The sequence below is a fragment of the Macrotis lagotis genome, chromosome 1 (assembly GCF_037893015.1).
Source record: "Macrotis lagotis isolate mMagLag1 chromosome 1, bilby.v1.9.chrom.fasta, whole genome shotgun sequence".
NCBI classification, from domain to species: domain Eukaryota; kingdom Metazoa; phylum Chordata; class Mammalia; order Peramelemorphia; family Peramelidae; genus Macrotis; species Macrotis lagotis.
In genome coordinates, this window is record NC_133658.1 from 278,484,942 (window position 1) to 278,504,929 (window position 19,988).

Below are 19,988 nucleotides of genomic sequence, written 5' to 3' on the forward strand. Positions count from 1 at the left end.
TAATCAGGGTTAAGTGACTTGCCCAATGTCACACAGCAAGTAAGAGTCAAGTGTCTGAGACTGGATTCCTCCTGACTCCAAGGCCAGTGCTCTATCCACTGTACCACCTAATTGCCCCCACACAATGGTGTAAATGAATAGAAGGAAGAAAATTGCTATTGGGAAAACAAAACAAGAGTCAGGACTAGGTATTCCACTTATTTATTTATTTAATGGGAACAGTATAGAAGCACAAAGCTAGAGGTGGCACTAGGCAAAAGGATCCTGCCTGTCAGGGGGTCATGGAGCTGAGCCTTTCCAGAGAAGAGCCTGAGGTCCAAGAGGGTCATCAAGGCATATGCAGGACCTGAGTGGAAGGGGAAAAAAAAAAACCATGATGTAAATGTAATAAGCCTCAAACTTCAAACTTCCTATGTAGAAATCTCAAACTAATTGCAAGGTCTGAGGCAGCTCACTTAAATTTCTCCGTGTCAAATGAGATTGATAGTAAAGGTCACTGTCTAACTCACTTGGTTCTTGTGACAAAAGTACTTTTGTACCCCCACTACTGTTATGGATAAAGGATCAGAGGTCATACCCTTCAGGGTTATTCACTTAGTTTTCATCGATACACTGATCTGCAAGAGAGAAAAAGTTTTGGTTATCTTCAAATCTATATACAGGAGGTTATAAAGAATCCCAATCATCCTATCTCTTATATAGACCATTCCCTTTCTTTCATGCTCAACTGTCCTGTACCCAGGAGACTATGTCTTCCTTTTAAGCCTCATAGCTTTTCATCCTAGGATCTGATAGTGTTTTTTTGGGTTCTTGTCATTCTAATCTCAATCATCCCTGATGTAATATGCGTGCCATTTCTTTTATGATCTTCTCAATGGAAATGAGAGTTCTGATTTCCCTTTTCCTCTGCTTTCATAGGCAGGAAGAATGATAACAATTAGTTGGCCTTTCTCTCATAGGATGTATTTATCATCTCCTCTGGCCTGCAGTCAACTGAGAGTAGAGCTCCTAGAATTCCTTGGGATTTTGGTAATATTTGGGATTTGGGATTTTAAGTGAGATTTGGGATATTAGGTGAGAATTCCTAGTTTTTCCCCTCAGACCAGAGTCTCCAGAAGGCCTAGTCCTGTCATTTCTTCCTCACCTACATAATTGTTTTCTGAGGCTCAGTAAGGTAAAAATCCTGAGTTTAGGGTGCTGTCCCACATTATTCCCCACAAATACAGCTTTGTGAGAGAGTGGGGAGAATTAACCCAATCCACTTTATTGGTTGTTCTATCCCTGGGGAGAAAACACCTTCTGATGCTATGGGGCTAGCTCAAAGAAGTTCTAAGATCCAGGGCAAAGAACAGAGGGAAGGAGGTAGGAAGCAGAGAAGAGGCTGGTATTTGAAGAGGTCTAACCCCTAGCTTCTCCTGTACAATGAACCAAATCTATCCTAGGATCTTTCTTCCTCAATTAAGGTGTTTGGCTCAGGCTATTTATCTACCCCTTATCTGGCCCTAATCCCCATTCCCCTCAAACTTTACCCTCACCAGTTTTGGGCAGGATGACAATGTTGTCTTCTGTGAAGCCATGGTTCTCGGCAAATCTAATGAACCTCTCCTTCAGTTCAGGTCTTATATCCTTGGTTCTGCCTATAGTAGAAGGGGGGAACACACAAAAGAAGCACAGATTTAGTAGGAAGAGAGGTCATCTAGATAAGTTTCCTCTCTCCAGGAAGGATTGCTCTTGAACCCAATCTGGGAAGGCTCCAGTGATTGTGGTTCCCAGGGAATCAGAATTTAGGATGTTGTCCCTGCTGTCTAGCTTCCATGTTACATACCTCTTTTGAAATCTTATTTTCCTCTTCAGGGAGAAAGGTTAAATGGTCTGGATCCAGGAAAACTTAAGAATTAACTAGAATTTGCAACAAATCCAGAAAAGTGTGTGTGTGGGGGGAGAATTTGGGGACCCTATTCCAATTGGCAGGGAGGCACTAGATGGGTTCCCCTTTGAACTAGATTGGTCTATCCCGGGTACATACTGTAGAGAGTTGCCATGTTGAAGTTACTGTTGCCTTTGGTTTTAGTGGTATACAGCAGAGTATATTCTTCATAGTTGGTTTCCACCACAAAGATGTTATGTTCACTCCCCCACTCTGAGAAAACATAAGGAAGGGAGCATTTTGGGGTGTTCCCAGACCTCCTCCCCTTGGAGCTCTTTAAACCTGCTTCCCATCTTGGGATCCTGATTAGAGGCAAGTAGAGAAAAGTGGATTCATTCACCCAGTGCCAGCCAATGTCCTCTTTTGCCATAGATTCCCTTTTGTGATGTTTTTCCTCCCTCTCCCTGGGAAGTTGTGAGTCTGGATCCCCTGAACTCTCCTTAGACAGGTAAGTCCCTATGTCCCAAGAGGAAAAATGAAGGAATTGAAGGGAAAAGAAGGAAGAGCACTTACTGATGCTTTTGTAAACATAATGTCCTGGCTGCTCCGTCTTCCTCAGGAGTGAGGTTCGAGTCTCACACTGATTGTTGCTGTAGATACAGAGCCCAGACACAGAATCAGATGGGAAGTCATTCCCAACCCAGTCCCAGTCCCAGTCCCAGCACCAGCCCCAGCCCAATGTCAAACACAAGGAGGGTCTAATGTTTAGAGGCAGTATAGAGTGGGAGCTTTGCTGAACTTTCAGGTTGGGATAAAATTAGAGGATCATTTAATTAGAAATCAGAGGGTACCTCAGAGACCAATCTTTCATTTTATGGATGAGGAAACTGAGGCTAAGCAAATTAAATGACTTGCCCAGGGTTACATAGGTCTGAGGCAGGATTTAAACTCGTCTTTCTGATTTCAGATCCATTGTTGAATCTCCTGTTCTACCTAGCTGCTTGTGGATTGGCTGTGGAAATGTATAATGTTTATGGATAACTAAAATTTGACTATAATGAGTTGAGATAAGGTTAATAATAGAGGCTAAGATTAGGGTTATGGTGAAGGATAGGGTTAAATATTAGGAGTTCATATTGTCCTACCTGACCATGCTCCCTGCCCCACTGAGGCTTTAATAGCCAGACCTTGACCTTCTCTTTACCTGGGTCAAGTTACCTGTTCTGATTAAAAATTGCTTAATAAAACCTCCTGTGAAGAGATGTAGAATGAAGAAAGCAGAGAGAAAAAAACAATATACATATGGACAATTATGTAAATAAAGATCCTACTAAGATAAACACAACCTCAGTCAAGTACAATGAACAATGTAGGTTCCTTCCATTTAATGAAGATTAAAACACATTTTCTATGAACAAATTCAAAAGCTATAAAAGTGGCTGGTGACATGCAAGGTTCATTTTCAGTGACATGAGGTGGATCAGTGTTGGCCTGAAAGTCAACAAAACTTGGGTTGAAGCCCTGCCTCCAAAACATACTGATGCTGGGCAAATCATATAACCTTGTTGTACTCTGGGCTACAAAGACTAGAAAATGCAGAGAAGATATCGACCCATATTGGGAGAGGGAATTTCATCACTTCCAGTTTCCCTTTAACAAATAAATTACAGGTCCATTTCTTATTCCACTACTAGGGTGGTTTTAACTGTTTCTGGTCAATGTACATTGTAATGGAGGTTTGTAGAGTTTGTAGATGTGTCTACATCCCCCCATTCCAATAAATATTGTTTAATAAAACTATTATAACCCTGCCACTACCTTTTCCCTCTTCCCCTTCTCACCCATCATTCCCCACTCTATCCCTGTTCTGATTGGGAATGAATGATGGGTAGAAGGCAAGACCTCCCCATTCTATTTAATTTGGTAAATCCTTGAAATCCACTCCTTTAGTAGGCCCCAGCTGGCAGCCCAGGTCCCAATCATTGCCCAGGTTCCTGGTCTCACCTGACAAAAGTGGCAGTGAGGTTGACTGTTCCATCAGCTTCTGGAGTCAGGACCGTCTTGCACATCAACATCTCTGCTTTCTTTTTCAGGAACCAGGGGAAGGTAGAGGCTAGTCCCACACTGTACCACGTTCCTACAAACTGTAGAGCAAGTAGTTCTTTTGTAGCAGGTCAAGTCTTGGGGATCCTTCACTCACTTTCATTCATTCCTTATCATTCCCCAAGGCATCTGAACTTTTATCCTTCAGGGTGAACTGTCTGTGAAATGGTTACTCTAATGAGACAGCACTAATGCTAGAAGGAGTCAGTATTCCATCGGCCCCTGAGAACTCTGAGGGATTGAGGGTGGTGTCAGTTCTCCTTCACCAGTCTAGTTCTCAGAAGTTAGGACTGGTGATTATCTCTCTGTCCCTTTGGTTCACTGTAAGGAGATCCCCCCCCCCCCCCATCCCAATCGCCATTCCTCTTCAGTGAACAGATAATATTATTTACAATTCACTGATAGCAGACTAGAACAACCAGCACTGTCCCATGAAACCAGCAGAGGGCATGAGGGGACTGTTCGGAGTCTTAGGCTGATTATTGAAGCAAGAATGGAAGTCTTTCTATTCCCCCTTCCTCTTCTTCAGTAGTTCTAGTTGCTATCCCAGTCAATCTCTGCAAATCTAAGTGGGAGAAAGGATCCGACCATAACTTATAGCTATGTGCATACATGTGAGAGACCTTTATCCATAGGACTATCTCCCTTGCCTTCCCACCTCACATTTTGTTACCAGGACAAGACTCCCCCCTCTGTTCATACCATTATACTGGGACACACCTCTAGCAACAGGGTCAGTCTATGAACTTTTCAGCAGTCTGAAATTTTAGAGCTGGACAGATGTGTAGGGCATAACTGGGGGCCAGACTACCTTGGTGAATGTTCCACACTTTACATCTCCCCATTGATCTATCTTCTAATTTATTATCTCCCAGCAATAACACCCCAACTGGCAAAAACATCAAGGGAAGAGAATCTGGGCAAGGTCCCCCCAGCTTCAGTGCCATCTGGGATGGAGCAACAGGGAACCTTTTTCCACTTACCCTGTCCTCTATGAAGCCTGGCTGAACTGGAATCTCCTGGTGGGAGTCTTGGGCCTCGGTCTGGGCCCCAGTCTGGGCCCCAGTCTGGGCCTGGGTCTGCAGGGTCTGGAGCAAGGCTAGCCCCATCCACAGGAGGCCCATAGCCATCATTTTGCTAAGAGGCTGAGGACTGAGGAGCTCCTGGTCCAGGCACTATGGGTTGGGTTGGATGAACGAGAGAGAACCAGAAGGCAAGTGAAGAGAGCTGCTGGGAAGACCCCTATTTATGGGCCTGGATTGGCATCCACCCAACCAAAAACAACACAGCTTGGGTTTATGGTATCAGTGAGGGGGAGGAGAGGGCGGTCTCTCAGTCCCACACCATCCTCCCCTCCCCCTGCTGCCCAGCTGCAGAGTCCAGTTATGTAAGGGACACGAACAAGAGAAAATCAGCAGCAAGCCACTTGTCCAGGCCAGAGGGGACCAAGGAGGGGGAGGGGAATAGATGCCATGGAGAAGCAAGGGGAGATTTGTGGTGGAAAGAGTGCTGGATATGTAGGCAGAGAATCTGGGTATGAATTCCAGTTCTGCTCTTTGTGACCTATAGGAATTTGATGAAAATCACTACTTCTCTGTAACTCAGTTTCCTTCTCTGTAAAATGAAGAAGTTTGACTGGACAATATCTAATATCTTTCCTACCACTATTGAACTCCCTTGACTTTCTGAGAGACAGACTACCTAGAGGGTAAAAAGGGTAGTACTTTCTCTCAGGTCCCTCCAGAATATTTTTGACTCATGCAGCCTAAATAGACTCCAAGACACATGACCTCAGAGCCAGAAGGGACAAATAGGAATCCAAGCTGATTCCTGACCAGGAATTCCCTATACAAAATCTCCAACAAATTGTCATCCAGCCTTTGATTGAATAACAACAGCAGTAGTACCAACTAGTGTTTATAAGGTTTATTTGTTTTGTTTTTTTTTAGGTTTTTGCAAGGCGAATGGGGGTTAAGTGGCTTGCCCAAGGCCACACAGCTAGGTAATTATTAAGTGTCTGAGACCAGATTTGAACCCAGGTACTCCTGACTCCAAGGCCGGTGCTTTATCCACTACGCCACCTAGCCGCCCCTCGTTTATAAGGTTTATAAAGCATTTTACAAATATTATCTCCTTTTATTTTCATTGTAACCTGGGAGATAAGTGATACTATTACCCCCATTTTACAGATAAGGAAACTGAGGCAGAGATAAAGTGATTTGCTCAGGGTCACACAATTAATAGGTGTGTGAAGCTGGATTTGAGGACTCAGGTCTTCCTAATTCTAGGTAGAAAGCTCTATCCATTTTGCCACCAGCCACTGCCTCTGATGTACTTAAAGACCCACTACTTTCTATGGCAACTGAGTCTACCTTTGGGCAACTATTGGGAAGTTTTCCCTTGAGTCAAATACTGCAATGCCCACTCATTGGTCTGGGAGGCATAATTAAATCAGATTAGTGCTTCCCCATTTGGTTATCACATCACCTCTAAGTCTTCTTCATACTAAACATTCCTGTTTCTTTCAATCTATTCTCAAATGGAAAGCTCTCCAGTTTCTTCTCCATCCTAGTCACTAATTCCTAGATCTTGGACCTCCTTGAAATGTGACACTCAGAAGCCCATGCCATATATTAGACATAGTCTACCCAGAGCAGAGTTGCATTATTAATTCTTAAGTTATGTTGGGTCCAACTCAACTGTGACCATCACTATAATGAATTCCTTTTCCAATAGAATGAAAGCCCCTAGAAGGAAGGGACCATTTCACTTATACATTTTTATCCTTAGCTCAGGTCTGATACTTAGTAGGGTTTAGTAAATGTTTGCCTGTTCCCTTGATGATGACTAAGTTTGCAGTTGCTCTATCCTTTTTAATAACGAATTTAAATATCTCCCTGCTAATTGTGCTTTCTGTAATTGCAAAATCTCAACAGGTTAATAGCTAGTAAGTAGAACTGTGAGTTGATGGGTTGGGACCATCTGGATTCATTCTTTTTTTTCTTTTTTTTGGTTTTTGCAAGGCAAACAGGGTTAAGTAGCTTGCCCAAGTGCCATCTGGGCTGGAGCAACAGGGAACCCTTTTCCACTTACCCTGTCCTCTATGAAGCCTGGCTGAACTGGAATCTCCTGGTGGGAGTCTTGGGCCTCGGTCTGGGCCCCAGTCTGGGCCCCAGTCTGGGCCTGGGTCTGCAGGGTCTGGAACAAGGCTAGCCCCATCCACAGGAGGCCCATAGCCATCATTTTGCTAAGAGGCTGAGGACTGAGGAGTGTCTGAGACCGGATTTGAACCCAGGTACTCCTGACTCCAGGACTGGTGCTTTATCTACTACACCACCTAGCCAACCCTGGATTCATTCTGACATACATTAACTTTGGTGATCCTCTTGGTGCCTCAAAGGTACCTAAGACTGTAAGTTGTATTATTGGATATTTTCTGCCACAGGAAGTTCCCTGAGAGAGAAGGAAGGGACTTTCAAAGTCACTCAAACTTAGCTCCTAGTTTAAGGGACTTTTGTGTGAGTCACTCAGCTAAGAAAACTATAGGAAGTTGTATTTGAACCCAAATCTTTTTGACTCTCTGATATACTGTCCATTACACACACACACACACACACACACACACACACACACACACACACACACACACACACACACACACACACACACACACACACACACAATTAGCTACCAGTACTGCCACCACCACCCCAATCAAACTTCAAACTCTAGCTTCTGTAATATTGCTACTTTTCAAAGTATCTAGGAGAAGCTGTAAACTTCTAGAGAAAAGACCCCATTATCTTTTATGTCTCAAGGTCATTTTGTTTGGCCTGATCTAATTCTTTAGAGATAATGAAAGCTCCCTTAAGATGGTTGAACTACAGCTTCTTGTTTCTTTTTCTGATTAACTTATGCAATTTTAGCCTTGTGCTAGTTTGATTTACAATTTGAAAATGACTGAGAAGACATTTTCTTATTTTCAAAAATCAGTTACCTAGATAATGTTCACCTTGGCCCAAATAGAGTAAATTCTTGTAGCATTTTAGTTTCTGTATAGATAGCATATTTCTTTTTTAAAAGCTTTTTTTGTTATGCTTGATTTTGATTATATTTGACAGATATTACCAAACATGATCATATTACATATACATATATATATATACCCACAGACATAAATATATTGCACATAGCTTTTATTTTTAAAATAATTGAATATATTCTATATGTTCATTTCAAAATTCCCTTGATTATTTCTGAAGCTCTTGTTCTCTTTTGTTATTTTAAAAAATACTCCAATAACTTCTTTGTTTTCTCCTCCTCCTCCTCCTCCCTTTTCCTTCTCCTCCTGAAATTAAAAAAAACAACAAAAACCAATACCTTCCCTTATAACAAATATATACGAGTAAAATAAATCCATACATTGGACATGTCTGAAAAGATATATCACTATAAGCCCGAGACCCTGGTATTTTGATCAGCTTGGTGGGTAATATACTTCATCATCATTCCTCAGAAATAGAGGTGTGAAGAATATTTCTCAAAAATGAATATTCTAGGGGCAGCAAGGTGGCACAGTGGATAAAGCACTGGCCCTGGAGTCAGGAGTACCTGGGTTCAAATCTGGACTCATACACTTAATAATTACCTAGCTGTGTGGCCTTGGGCAAGCCACTTAACCCCGTTTGCCTTATTTAAAAAACCCTAAAAAAAAAGAGAGAATAACAAATGTGAAAAATGGGAAATTTGTAATGTTTAAATGTTTAAATGTGAAAATATTTAAATATGAAAAAAATGTGGAAATGTTTAAATGTGAAAAAACCCTACTTTGACAAAACTGCACATATAGAAAATATCTGACACAATACACAATATTATATATCCAGTTTTTTGCTTCTGCAAAGAAGGAATTGGAGGTGCATTTCTCTTTTTGGGGGGTTAAGTTCGGACAAAATAATTTCTTAGCATTCAATTTTAATTTCAATAAGCATTTGAAAATGCCATTTATTTACCAGTCTATATGCTAGGGACTGGTTGGTTATTGTTCAATCCTGTCTGACTTTTTGTAAACACATTTAAGGTTTTCTAGGCAAAGATACTGGAATAGTTTTCCATTTACTTTTCCAGTTCATTTTACATATGAGAAAATTGAGGCAGAGTTAAGTGACTTGCACAGGGTCACACAGCTAGTAAGTATCTGAGGCAGGATTTGAAATCAGGATGATGAATCTTTCTGACTCCAGGCTCTGAACTCTATCCATTGAATCACTTAGTTGCCCAGACATTGGTTTTACGAAGGTAAAAAGAAGAACTAGTCCCTTAAGAAACTTAGATTCCATCATGAGAGATAGCATTTATATATACAAAATGAATACAAAGTAATTTTTTTGAGAGGTACTAGTATGGAAGTATATGTTATATATGGAAGAATAGGTTTTGGGGAGAAGGTAATAAGTTCTGTTTTGGACATGTTGAATTTGAAAGGCTTATAGAATACCAGGTAGAAATGTCCAACAGGCAATTGATCAAAGGGGACAACAGCTCAGAAGGGAGATAAATAAGGTCAGGATATCTAGTTCTGGGAGTCATTTGCAGAGAAAGATCACTGAATCCATAGGAGCTGATGAGATCATCAAGAGAGAGAGAGAGTTATAGAGAGGAAAAAGGGCATAGAACTGGAAAACTGAGACATCGTTATTGCACGTCAGACATGGGACCTTTTCTCTATAACAAGAAAATGTTGGCTCTGCTACCACATAACATCTAAATATCCAAAAACAAGTTGAAACCCAACTTAACAAACCACAGGACCATTGTCTCCAGGCCTCCTAAGGCATTTTGTTGCTTGTAAATTAGTCTCATTAGGATAAATAGGTTCCTTTGCTCTCTGATGGAGTGACTAGCTTATATTAGACCATGTTCAGTCATTTCAGATCCTTATGATCCCATTTGGAGGTTTCTTGGCAAAGATCCTGAAGTGGTTTGTCATTTCCTTCTCCAATTCATTTTACAGATGAGTAAACTGAGGTAAATAGTGTTAAATGACTTGTCTGTGTTCACATAGTTGGTGAGTGTTAGGACAGATTGAACTCATGAGATTGAGTCTTCCTGATTGTAAGCTCAGTGCTCTATCCATTGTGCCACCTACCTCCCTTAGTTTACAAAATTGGCTTAATTTAGACTAAATGCTGCTACATGTAGAGAATAATATGAATAGGGGAATTTGAACAATTCTCCTTTTTGGTTATCCCTTATGGACTGCCAAATAAAAATAATTCACATGTTCTGAACCCTCTACTTGCCTTAATTAAACTGAGGAATGGATTTACTGTCAATCCTGTTGTATTGCTGACCTTAATGTAGCTTGTTGAGTGCACTAAAACTTCAGACCTGTTTGATATGAACTGCTATCTAGCCCCATCTACCCCATCTTATACTTAAGAGGCTGATTTTTTCAGTTGCAAGTGTGAGATTTTGAGTTTATCTCTATTACATTTCAAATATATTAAACTTGATTCATCATTGATATAATATAAATTTGTTTAAGGCAGAGTCTCTCTCCTAGAGGCAGCTGATGGTAATGGAGCAGATAGACTATTAGATGAGAAATCAGGAAGATATGGATTCAAATACTCCCTCAGATACCTATTAGCTGTGTAACTTCTTTCCATCTTAATCTCCTCATCTGCAAAATGGGAATATTAAAAGTAACTCTCTCACAGGTATCTTGGAGATCAAATGAGTTAATAAAGGTAAAGTGCTTTATAAATCTTAATGTGTTAAGTAATTGCTAGATGTTATTATTAGGTCCTGGTAGGTAGTAGGTGATTAATAATTTGCTTGTTAATTTATTGATTCTAAATTGTTATGTCATTTTGCTTTTTGTCTTCCATCAGGTTAGTCCTTTCTCCCAGTTTTGTATTCTTTCCTCATGCAGAAGGTGGGGAAAGTTACTGAGTTTTCAGGGTAGGGTTACTATCCGGTTCCTAAGGTAATACCAGTTCCTAAGAGAGAAGCCAGAGCAGAAAACTCTCAATCCAATTAAAAAAATTTTTTTTCTTAATCATATTTCATTTTTTCCGCTAATTACATGTAAATAGTTTTCAATATTCATTTTCGGTAAAATTTTTCCCTCCCTCCCCATTCCACCTCACCAAGACAAGTAATCATGTTAAATATATTTCCATATTTGTCATGTTGTCTCAACCCAATTTTTTTTTAGGTTTTTTTTTTTGCAAGGCAATGGGGTTACGTGGCTTGCCCAAGGTCACACAGCTAGGTAATTTTTAAGTGTCTGAGGCCGGATTTGAACTCAGATACTCCTGACTCCAGGGCCAGTACTCTATACACTGTGCCACCTAGTCACCCCATCAACCCAATTTTTAAAGACAAATTCAGTTGTGGGGGAGATACATTGGGGTATCACTTTGAAGGGGAGGGAACACAGACCTCAGGATACTTTAAATCCACTTCTGGGAAGCTTCCCCCCAAATCCATTTGACCCAATTGTCAATTTGATATTTTTAACCCCTCCTATTAAGACTTGCTTTCATAGGTAGGAGTTTTGGAAACGTAGATTCAACTTGAATGAGAACTGACTTGCCTAAGGTCACACAGGTAGTAATGGCAGAATCACAGTTTGAAACTAGGCTTTTCTACCTCAAATCCATTACTCCTTTTGCTTCAAAATGAAGCATGAGTAAGGGTGAGACCAAAACATACTATTTATGGTCTAAGATCAGCCCTATCTAGAGATGTTGAAGAAAAATTCTGTGGTCCTAATCCCAGATGTTGTTTTCTATATTCCTCCCTAACTAGGTGGTCCAGTCTAGCACCAAAACCATCAGCTCTCTTTCTCTCTCTGCTAGGACAGATGAAGCAATTTGAAGTGTTGCAGCTTTTCCCTGAGGGCACAGAGAATAGACTCACTCCCACTCAGTCCTGAGTACATCAGGGTTATGGTCATGGCTTCAGCACAGTGAGACCTTTAGGGGTCAGTTAAGACATCCAAAGACAATCTGAACTTTTTGCTTCCTTTCCTTCCTTTTAAAGTTAATGAATCCCTTAAGACATGAGGTCCACTGAGTTCAGTTTATTACCAAGTTATCAGACCAAAGCAGCTTAAGGTGGGAGTCTGGGGAACAGCAGAATGGTGAAGCATGACGAGACTGCCACCCTGCCAGGGATGAGCCCAAATGGTCCTAAATCAGCCTCTGGTACAAAGACCAAAGGGGCCTGGGATTTAGGCTGCTGCCCACTCTAGGAATTCAATAAAGAATGTTTTCCATATTGTTAGCAGACAACTTTTAAGCATCATAGAACATTATATCAACAAGCTAAATCCTATGAACTCACACAACATAAGTCTTGTCACAGTTCCTGACTTTGTAACAGGGTGGGAAATTGTCATCAACAAAAGATAGAACATTTTCCTTCAAGGTAGCTTTTGCCTGAAGGCAAAACTGTATTACCTAAGTACCTGTATGTCTAGGAGATATATAAGGGTCTCTCATCAAGAAGACCAGTCATTAGGAAAGAGAGGCATAAGATTCCTATTCTTCATCCAAAGATACAGAGATATAACTAAGGTTATATACTTAGGGCTTGGCTCAGAACTCGGAATCTTAGGGGGTGATAATAGCACTTGAATTCCTTAAACAAAGAAGAAACAACTGAGCTTGGCAAGAATAATTAGTTAATGTAGGAAACAACAAGATGATTTGCCTCTCTCATTCTCTTCTCCTCTAGCTCCTTCCTAATCAGGGCCTACTATGATCTTACTCTCTTTCCATTACCTGATACAGACAGGCAAAGAGAGGTCTCCAGGGGTCTTTGATGCCCCCCCCAAGGGTGGTGTTTCTTTCTTTCTTTTTTTTTTAGGTTTTTGCAAGGCAAATGGGGTTAAGTGGCTTGCCCAAGGCCACACAGCTAGGTAATTATTAAGTGTTTGAGTCCAGATTTGAACCCAGGTACTCCTGACTCCAGGGCCGGTGCTTTATCTACTATGCCACCTAGCCTCCCCTCAAAGGGTGGTGTTTCAGTGAGCTCCATATTCTGTCAATTTTTATGAAAATTTGCTTTGAGGGCTTTTCTTGCTGCTTTTCTTGGTGTTTTGTAGTGTATCAGCCCTAGAACCAGGAGGACCTGTATTCAAATCTGGTCTCAAAAACTTGCAACTTATTAACAGTGTGACACTTGACCCTGATTGCTTCACATCCAGGACCATCTCCAGTTCAAGACTACCCTGTGAGAGAGGTTCTTTTAATATTCCCCACTTTACAGATGAGAAGACTAAGGTGCAAAGGAGTCAAGTGACTTGCCCAAGGTCACATGGCTAAAATAGGTATCTGAAGGAGTATTTGAAGTAGGAAGAAGGTAAGAAGGTCAAACCTAATCATCAGATTGGTGTTCTTTGGTGTACAGATAGCTTGCTGTGAAGATTGCTAATTGATGATGATGATGTTTGTCCTTTGAACTCTGTAATTACAGTTCTGAAGAGATGAGAGGGTCCAGAGCTTTTTAGTGCAATAGATTCCGGTTCATAGGCTCAAATCAGAGAATTTTTATTTGAAAGGACCTTAGAGCTGCTTATTAAGGATTTGCTGATTTTGGTTTGACCAAAGGTCCAGTTTCATCTTTCCAGCATTCACTGACACAGCTCTCCTTATTGGTGTTCCATTGCTAACTTACCAAGTAAGATATGTGTGATATGTTGCTGTTTAGTCTATCAGTTATGTTCGACTCCTCATGTCCTGATGGACCAGCTGCCCACGGGGGTTTTTTGGCAAAGTTTCTGGAAGAGTTTTGCCGCTTCCTTCTTACATGGATCCTTTTGATAGGCAATCAAAAGTTAAGTGACTTCCTCAGGGTCACATAGCTAAGAAGTATCTGAGACTGGATTTGAATATAAGTCTTCCTGACTCTAGACCCAGTGCTCTATCCATTGAGTCACCAGTCTCATGTTTTATCAAAATTATTTTATAGAACTAGAAAAATAGTAATAAAATTCACCTAGAAGAGAAAAGGTCAAGAATGTCAAGGGAATTAATAAAAAAAATGCAAAGGAAGGTAACATAGCCATACCAGATCTCAAACTATACTACAAATCAGCAGTTATCAAAGCTATTTAATACTGGTTAAGGAATAGAGGGATGGATCAGAAAAATAGGTTAGGTCCATATAACACAGAAGTAAATAACTGTAAGAATCTATTATTTGATAAACCCCCAAACTTGAACTTCTGAGGTAATAACTCACAATTTGGTAGAAACTGCTAGGAAAACTGAAAAATAGTATGGCAAAAACTAAGCATAGAACCACACTTATCAAGATAAGGCCAAAATGGGTACATGATTTAGAAGAATGATACCATAGGTCAATTAGAAGAGCAAAGAATTATTACATGACAGATGCATGGAGATAAGAATTTATGATCAAACAAGAGACAGAACATTATGAACATTATTGATAAAGGTCTCATTTCTAAAATATATACAGATAACTTTCAACATTCATTTTTTAAAGTTTTCTCCCTTCCAACCTTCTCTCACCCTACCCTAGGATAGCAAATAATATGATATAGGTTATATATAACAGTCACATTATACATATTTCTATATTAGTCACACTGTGAAAGAAGAATCAAAAGAGAAAGACCATGAAAAGGAAAAAGCAAAAAGCAATTTAAAAATTTATCAGAATACAAGTGATTCACCCATTTGATAAATGGTTAAAGGTTATGAATCAGAAGTTTTCACAAGAAGGAATTAAAGCTAACTATAGTCATATGAAAACATGCTCTAAGTCCCTATTAATTAGACAAATGCAAATTAAAGCAACTCTGAATTACTATATCAGATTGACTACTTTGACAGAAAAGGGAAATGTTAAATGTTGGATAGGATATGGGAAAACTGGGACACTAATGCAAGGCTGATGGAGTTTGTGAACTGTTCCAACATTCTGGAAAATAATTTGGAATTGTACTCAAAAAATAATAAAACTGTGCACACCCTTAGATCAACAATAACACTACAAGATTTGTATCCTAAGAAATCACAAAAAGAGAAAAAGATTCACATATATAAGAATATTTGTAGCAACTCTTTTTGTGGTGGCAAAGAATTGGAAATTGAGAGTGTGTCCATCAATTGGAGAATGACTGAACAAGTTGTCGTGTGTTAATGTAATGGAAAGTTATTGTTCCTTAAGCAATGATGAGTGGACATATTTCAGAAAAACTTAGATTTACATGAACTGATGCTGAGCAAAGTGAGCAGAATCAGAACACTGTGCATAGTAACAGCAGCACTGTATGATGATCAACTATGAGAGCCTTACGTAATCCTTCTCAGTCATATAGTGATGAAAGAAAAACTTAAACAGATCTGGGATGGAAAATGTCACCCACATATAGAGAACAACTATAGAATCTAAATGCAGATCAAAGCATCCTATTTTCTATTTTTAAAATTTGCTTTTTGTAATTTCCTTCCCATGGTCTTTCTCTTTGGTTTTGATTCTTCTTTCACAGTGTGACTAATGTGGAAATATGTATAACATGACTGTTATATATAACCTATTTCATATTATTTGCTATCCTAGGGTAGGGTGAGAGTAGATTGGAAGGGAGAAAACTTTAAAAAATGAATGTTGAAAGTTACCTTTATATATAATTGGAAATATAAATTTATTTTTTAAAAAATAATTAAGGGGAGGCTAGGTGGTGTAGTGGATAAAGCACCGGCCCTGGAGTCAGGGGTACCTGGGTTCAAATCCGGTCTCAGACACCTAATAATTACCTAGCTGTGTGGCTTTGGGCAAGACACTTAACCCTCTTTGCCTTGCAAAAAAAAAAAAAGAATTAGGATGGAAAATGCCAGCTACATCCTGAGAAAGAACTATGGAGTTATAATGCAGATCTAAGCATACTATTTCTCACTTCTCTGTTTTTTGGGTTGATTTTTCTCATGGTTTTCCCCTTTTGTTCTGATTCTTCATTCATAGCATGACTAATATGTGTAATATGATTATCATGTATATCCTATATCAGATTTCTTGCTCTGTTATGGTGGAATAGGGGAAGAGTGGGAAGAAGAAAATATTTCAAAAATGAATGTTGGAAGCTATCTTAATATATAATTGGAAATAAAATAATTAAAAGGAAGGAATTTAAAAAATTAACTTTTTTCATTTTTTTCAAATATCAATGAGAAATTAAAAGAAAAAAAAGAAATTCTTGCTCAATGTGTAGAAAGAAGGCTTTGAGTTTTTGACCTCACTGGTAGTATAGTGGATATAACACTGAACATGGAGTTGGAAAGACATAGTTTCAAATACTCTGGCAGACAGTGAATAGTTGTGTAACCCTATTAGAGTTTCCTTATCTTACAAATGAGAGATTTGGAATTTTCAATCTGTATTGTGTAATGAACTGCTTTAGCAATCTGCTGAGGTCAGTGGATTCCCCTCTTAGAATCATATTTTTAAAAAATAATATTTTATTTTTCCCCAGCTACATGTAAAGATAATGATAGTAAATTTGTCCAAGGTTACATAGCTAATAAGTATCTGAAACTGGATTTGAACTCAGGTCTTCTTGACTGAAGACCTACTGCTCTATCTACTGCCCCGGAACTAAAAAGAATTTTAGTTCAAATCTAGCCTCAGACATTAGCTATATGCCCCTGGCCATGTCACTTAAACTCTTTGTCTCAGTTTCCCAAACTGAAAAATGGGGTAATAACACCTCCCTCCCAGGATTGTTAGGATCAATGTGATATAATTTGTAAGGACACAGCCCAGAGTTACATAATAAAAGCTTGTTTTCTCCTGCTCAGGTTAAGAACCCTTGGACTGGATGATCTCTAAGGTTACTTCTAACTCTAAACCTGATTCTGGGATCCACAAACAATTCGAAGGTGTCAGTGTTGTGGGGCTTGGGAAGAAAAAAAAAAACCATAAAACAAAAACAACTCATTGTCTTTCCAGGATGTGAAATCAGCTTTGGGACTGAAACCTCTCTGCTCCAAAGGATGAGATAACCCTAGGCAAATTTTAGGTCCATCCTCAGGCACCAGGGTATAAAAGGAGGTAGGGGTAGGGGGAAGGGAGGAGGTATTTTCCATCTATTACTTATAGGCTTAGCCCATAAGCCCAGTCCTACAGATTTAGGGACTTAGGGATTTAGATTTTTTTTTTTCCCTAAACTAAATCTGGCAGTTCTGGCAATGGTCACCTGATATTCCCTCCACCCACCCGCCCCCCATCAGCAGTACCAGAGACAGGAAGACTCCCTAATCCCTCAATTTGTTTATGGGTTTGGGATCTGCTGGGCTCAGCAGGCTCAGATGTAGAATCCAGGGAATGTGCTGCTTTTAAGCCAAAGCAAAGAAATTCCACCTTGGATCTGTTTGTAGTTGCTGTTTCAGGGGTAAAAATGCAGTTCAGTCAATGTAGCTAAAACTAACTGTATATGGGTAGAGTGAGTATTGGCTCTGGCACTGGAAGCTATTCCTCTGATCCCCTCATAAGCCCATTTGCTCTTGTCACACAATTATTGAGGGTAGTTGTAGGTGGCTCAGTGGGTAAAGGGCTGGGTCTGCAGTCAGGAAATCAAATCACCAGCTGTGTGACCCAGGGGAAGTCCCTTAATTTATTTGCCTTAATGCACTGGAGAAGGAAAAGGCAAACCACTCCAGTCTCTTTGTCAAGAAAACCTCAAAAAGGAGTCAAAGAGGTGGGCACAACTGAAGAACAATAACAACCTCAATTCCAAAGGCCCCATTGACTGGGAGGAGAAGCCTGAGAAGCTCATTCCTTTCTAGATTCCAGTCTAGGGCCAACCCTAGAAAATTGAGGTTCTATTCTAGCCCTTCTTTTTTCCTTTAATCCCAAACCCTAGTGGGACAGGAGTGAGAAGGTGGTGGTCATGATGAACACATCATTTTCTAGGTTAGTATGATACTTTTCTGGCATGTCCCTAGGATACAGGATAGGAAACTGATTGATTGATCCTGGTGGTGAACAATAAACAATTGAGTCCTATCTCTACGTGGGAATCTTGGTTTTAAGCCCCCAAATTTTCATTTATCCTCTGCATAGCAGGATTAGAGTCTTTTAACTTGTCTTGAAGGAAACAAAAGACTCCCTGAACTCTCTAGATTGTGGTCTCATTAGTCATACTCCTGATACCACCCCTGGATGAAGGAAAATCCTGCAGTTTGAGGGGCAGGCTCCCTTAAAAGCTAGGGGCCTCCCTCAGAGGTAGTGGGAAGACTGTTGAACTTGGAATCAGGATAATTTTAATTCTCAGTTTTCCTGCTTTTTACCTGACTTTGAGTTGTCCACATGCTTCTTCATCTGCAAAATGATGGTTTTTCAGTGATGGCCTTTCAAATTCCTTCTAACTTTATTTTTTTTAAGGTTTTTTAGTAAGGCAAATGGGGTTAAGTGGCTTGCTACACAGCTAGATAATTATTAAGTGTCTGAGGTCAGATTTGAACTCAGGTACTCCTGACTCCAGGGCTGGTGCTCTATCCACTGCACCACCTAGTCACCCCTTCCTTCTAACTTTAAATCTAGGTGTCTATGGTGGATAGACACATAGGTGATATTTGGTGTTTGTTAACTGATTAAGCTAAAATTCCTTTGAAGTCAAAGCTTAATCTTCAGGCTGAACAGTATGAAATTGGGTTATTTAAATGAGCAGTTTTATGTTTGTGGGTTTGGAGATTGAAAAAATCTCCAGTGGTATTCTAATTCAACTCTTTCATTTCAAGGATAAGGAAACTGAGGTCCAGGGAAATTAAATGACTTGCCTAAAATCACACAGATATTAGCAAGTAGGAGAGAGATGGGTTCAAATCCAGGTTTTATGATTTTCCAGTGTTCTTCTCCAATGTTGCATGACTTTCATGCACTCTCAGAGAACGAAGAAACATTCAGAGTCCTACTCATCACATGAACAGCTTCGCAGATTAAAAAATGCTGATTACTTTTCCTGGTAACCCCCCCCACCCCGATAATTGCTTTCCTCTGCCCACAATCCACACTATGAATTGAACATATCCTCTCTTACAGGAAATCACAGTCTTTGCCTTAATGAATCCATTCTGCTCTTCTGTAAGGGCATGTTCTTCCTATCTGAATGTCAACTGAAACCACCCTTGTCCATTGATCATACAGCTGAAGTCACCACTACTGACTTCCACATATTGCCAGGTAGGTACAGAAACATTTATGACAGGAGAGGATAGAACAAGGTCTTGAATAATAATGACAGTTCACAATTATATAATAGCTTAAACATTTGAAAAGCTCTTTAAATTCATCTTAGTTGAATCTTAGCTCTCTTGTGAAGTTTGCACTAAAGATATATTTATCTGCTTTTTGCAGATTAAGAAACTGAAGTTCAGATAGACTCTGGTTTTATATCTGGTTTTTTTTTTAGGTTTTTGCAAGGCAAATGGGGTTAAGTGGCTTGCCCAAGGCCACACAGCTAGGTAATTATTAAGTGTCTGAGACCGGATTTGAACCCAGGTACTCCTGACTCCAAGGCCAGTGCTTTATCCACTGCACCACCTAGCCGCCCCTGATTTTATATCTTTTTAAAAGTTATTTTTCCAATTATATCTAAGGATAATTTTCAACATTCACTTTTGTAAAATTTTCTCCCACTTACCCTTTTCTCCCTCCACCCTAAGATAGCAAGGAATTTAATATAGATTAATTTAACTTATATCAACATATATATATATATATATGTATATATATAAAAATATATATATATATATATATACATATATAATATATAACTTGTTAACTCTAAGTCCAGAAAAATAGCTATTTCATTCATCTGAGACAACTGGGCCCTAGAAGATAGACACTATGCCTCCTTGCCTAGGATCAGGGCAAAGAGTAAGAAAATTTCCTATCTGATATGGGAAATTTGTGTTAGCAACCCAAATCATTTTGTCCATTTCTTCTTTTCTAGGCACCTGATTCTATATAGTGTCTT

At 39.6% G+C, this 19,988-nt stretch overlaps 1 protein-coding gene across 2 annotated transcripts; it reads right to left on the reverse strand.

Moving 5' to 3' along the window:
- Positions 1–185: 185 nt before the first annotated feature.
- Positions 186–7,234, reverse strand: PTGDS (prostaglandin D2 synthase). Of its 2 annotated transcripts, none has more exons than XM_074210640.1 (7): positions 7,064–7,234; positions 3,872–4,011; positions 2,441–2,517; positions 2,027–2,140; positions 1,536–1,637; positions 578–617; positions 186–346 (listed from the first exon to the last, which is right to left on the reverse strand). In XM_074210640.1, exons 1-6 carry the CDS (start codon positions 7,211–7,213, stop codon positions 595–597), a joined length of 606 nt encoding a protein of 201 aa, XP_074066741.1. In that variant the 5' UTR covers positions 7,214–7,234; the 3' UTR covers positions 186–346; positions 578–594. The 2 variants fall into 2 exon arrangements, with proteins under 2 accessions (XP_074066741.1, XP_074066740.1); XM_074210639.1 differs by lacking the exon at positions 7,064–7,234 and adding an exon at positions 4,954–5,196.
- Between the last annotated feature and the right edge of the window lie 12,754 nt (positions 7,235–19,988).

Bases quoted from the DNA above. Each gene is read 5' to 3' on its own strand.
- PTGDS (XM_074210640.1), bottom strand. From the start codon at position 7,213: ATGATGGCTATGGGCCTCCTGTGGATGGGGCTAGCCTTGTTCCAGACC. The intron at 2,518-3,871 runs GTGAGACCAGGA...CTGTATCTACAG, and splicing joins CTCACTGCCACTTTTGTCAG to CAACAATCAGTGTGAGACTC. The intron at 618-1,535 runs GTGAGGGTAAAG...TCTCTCTTGCAG, and splicing joins TGTCATCCTGCCCAAAACTG to ATCAGTGTATCGATGAAAAC.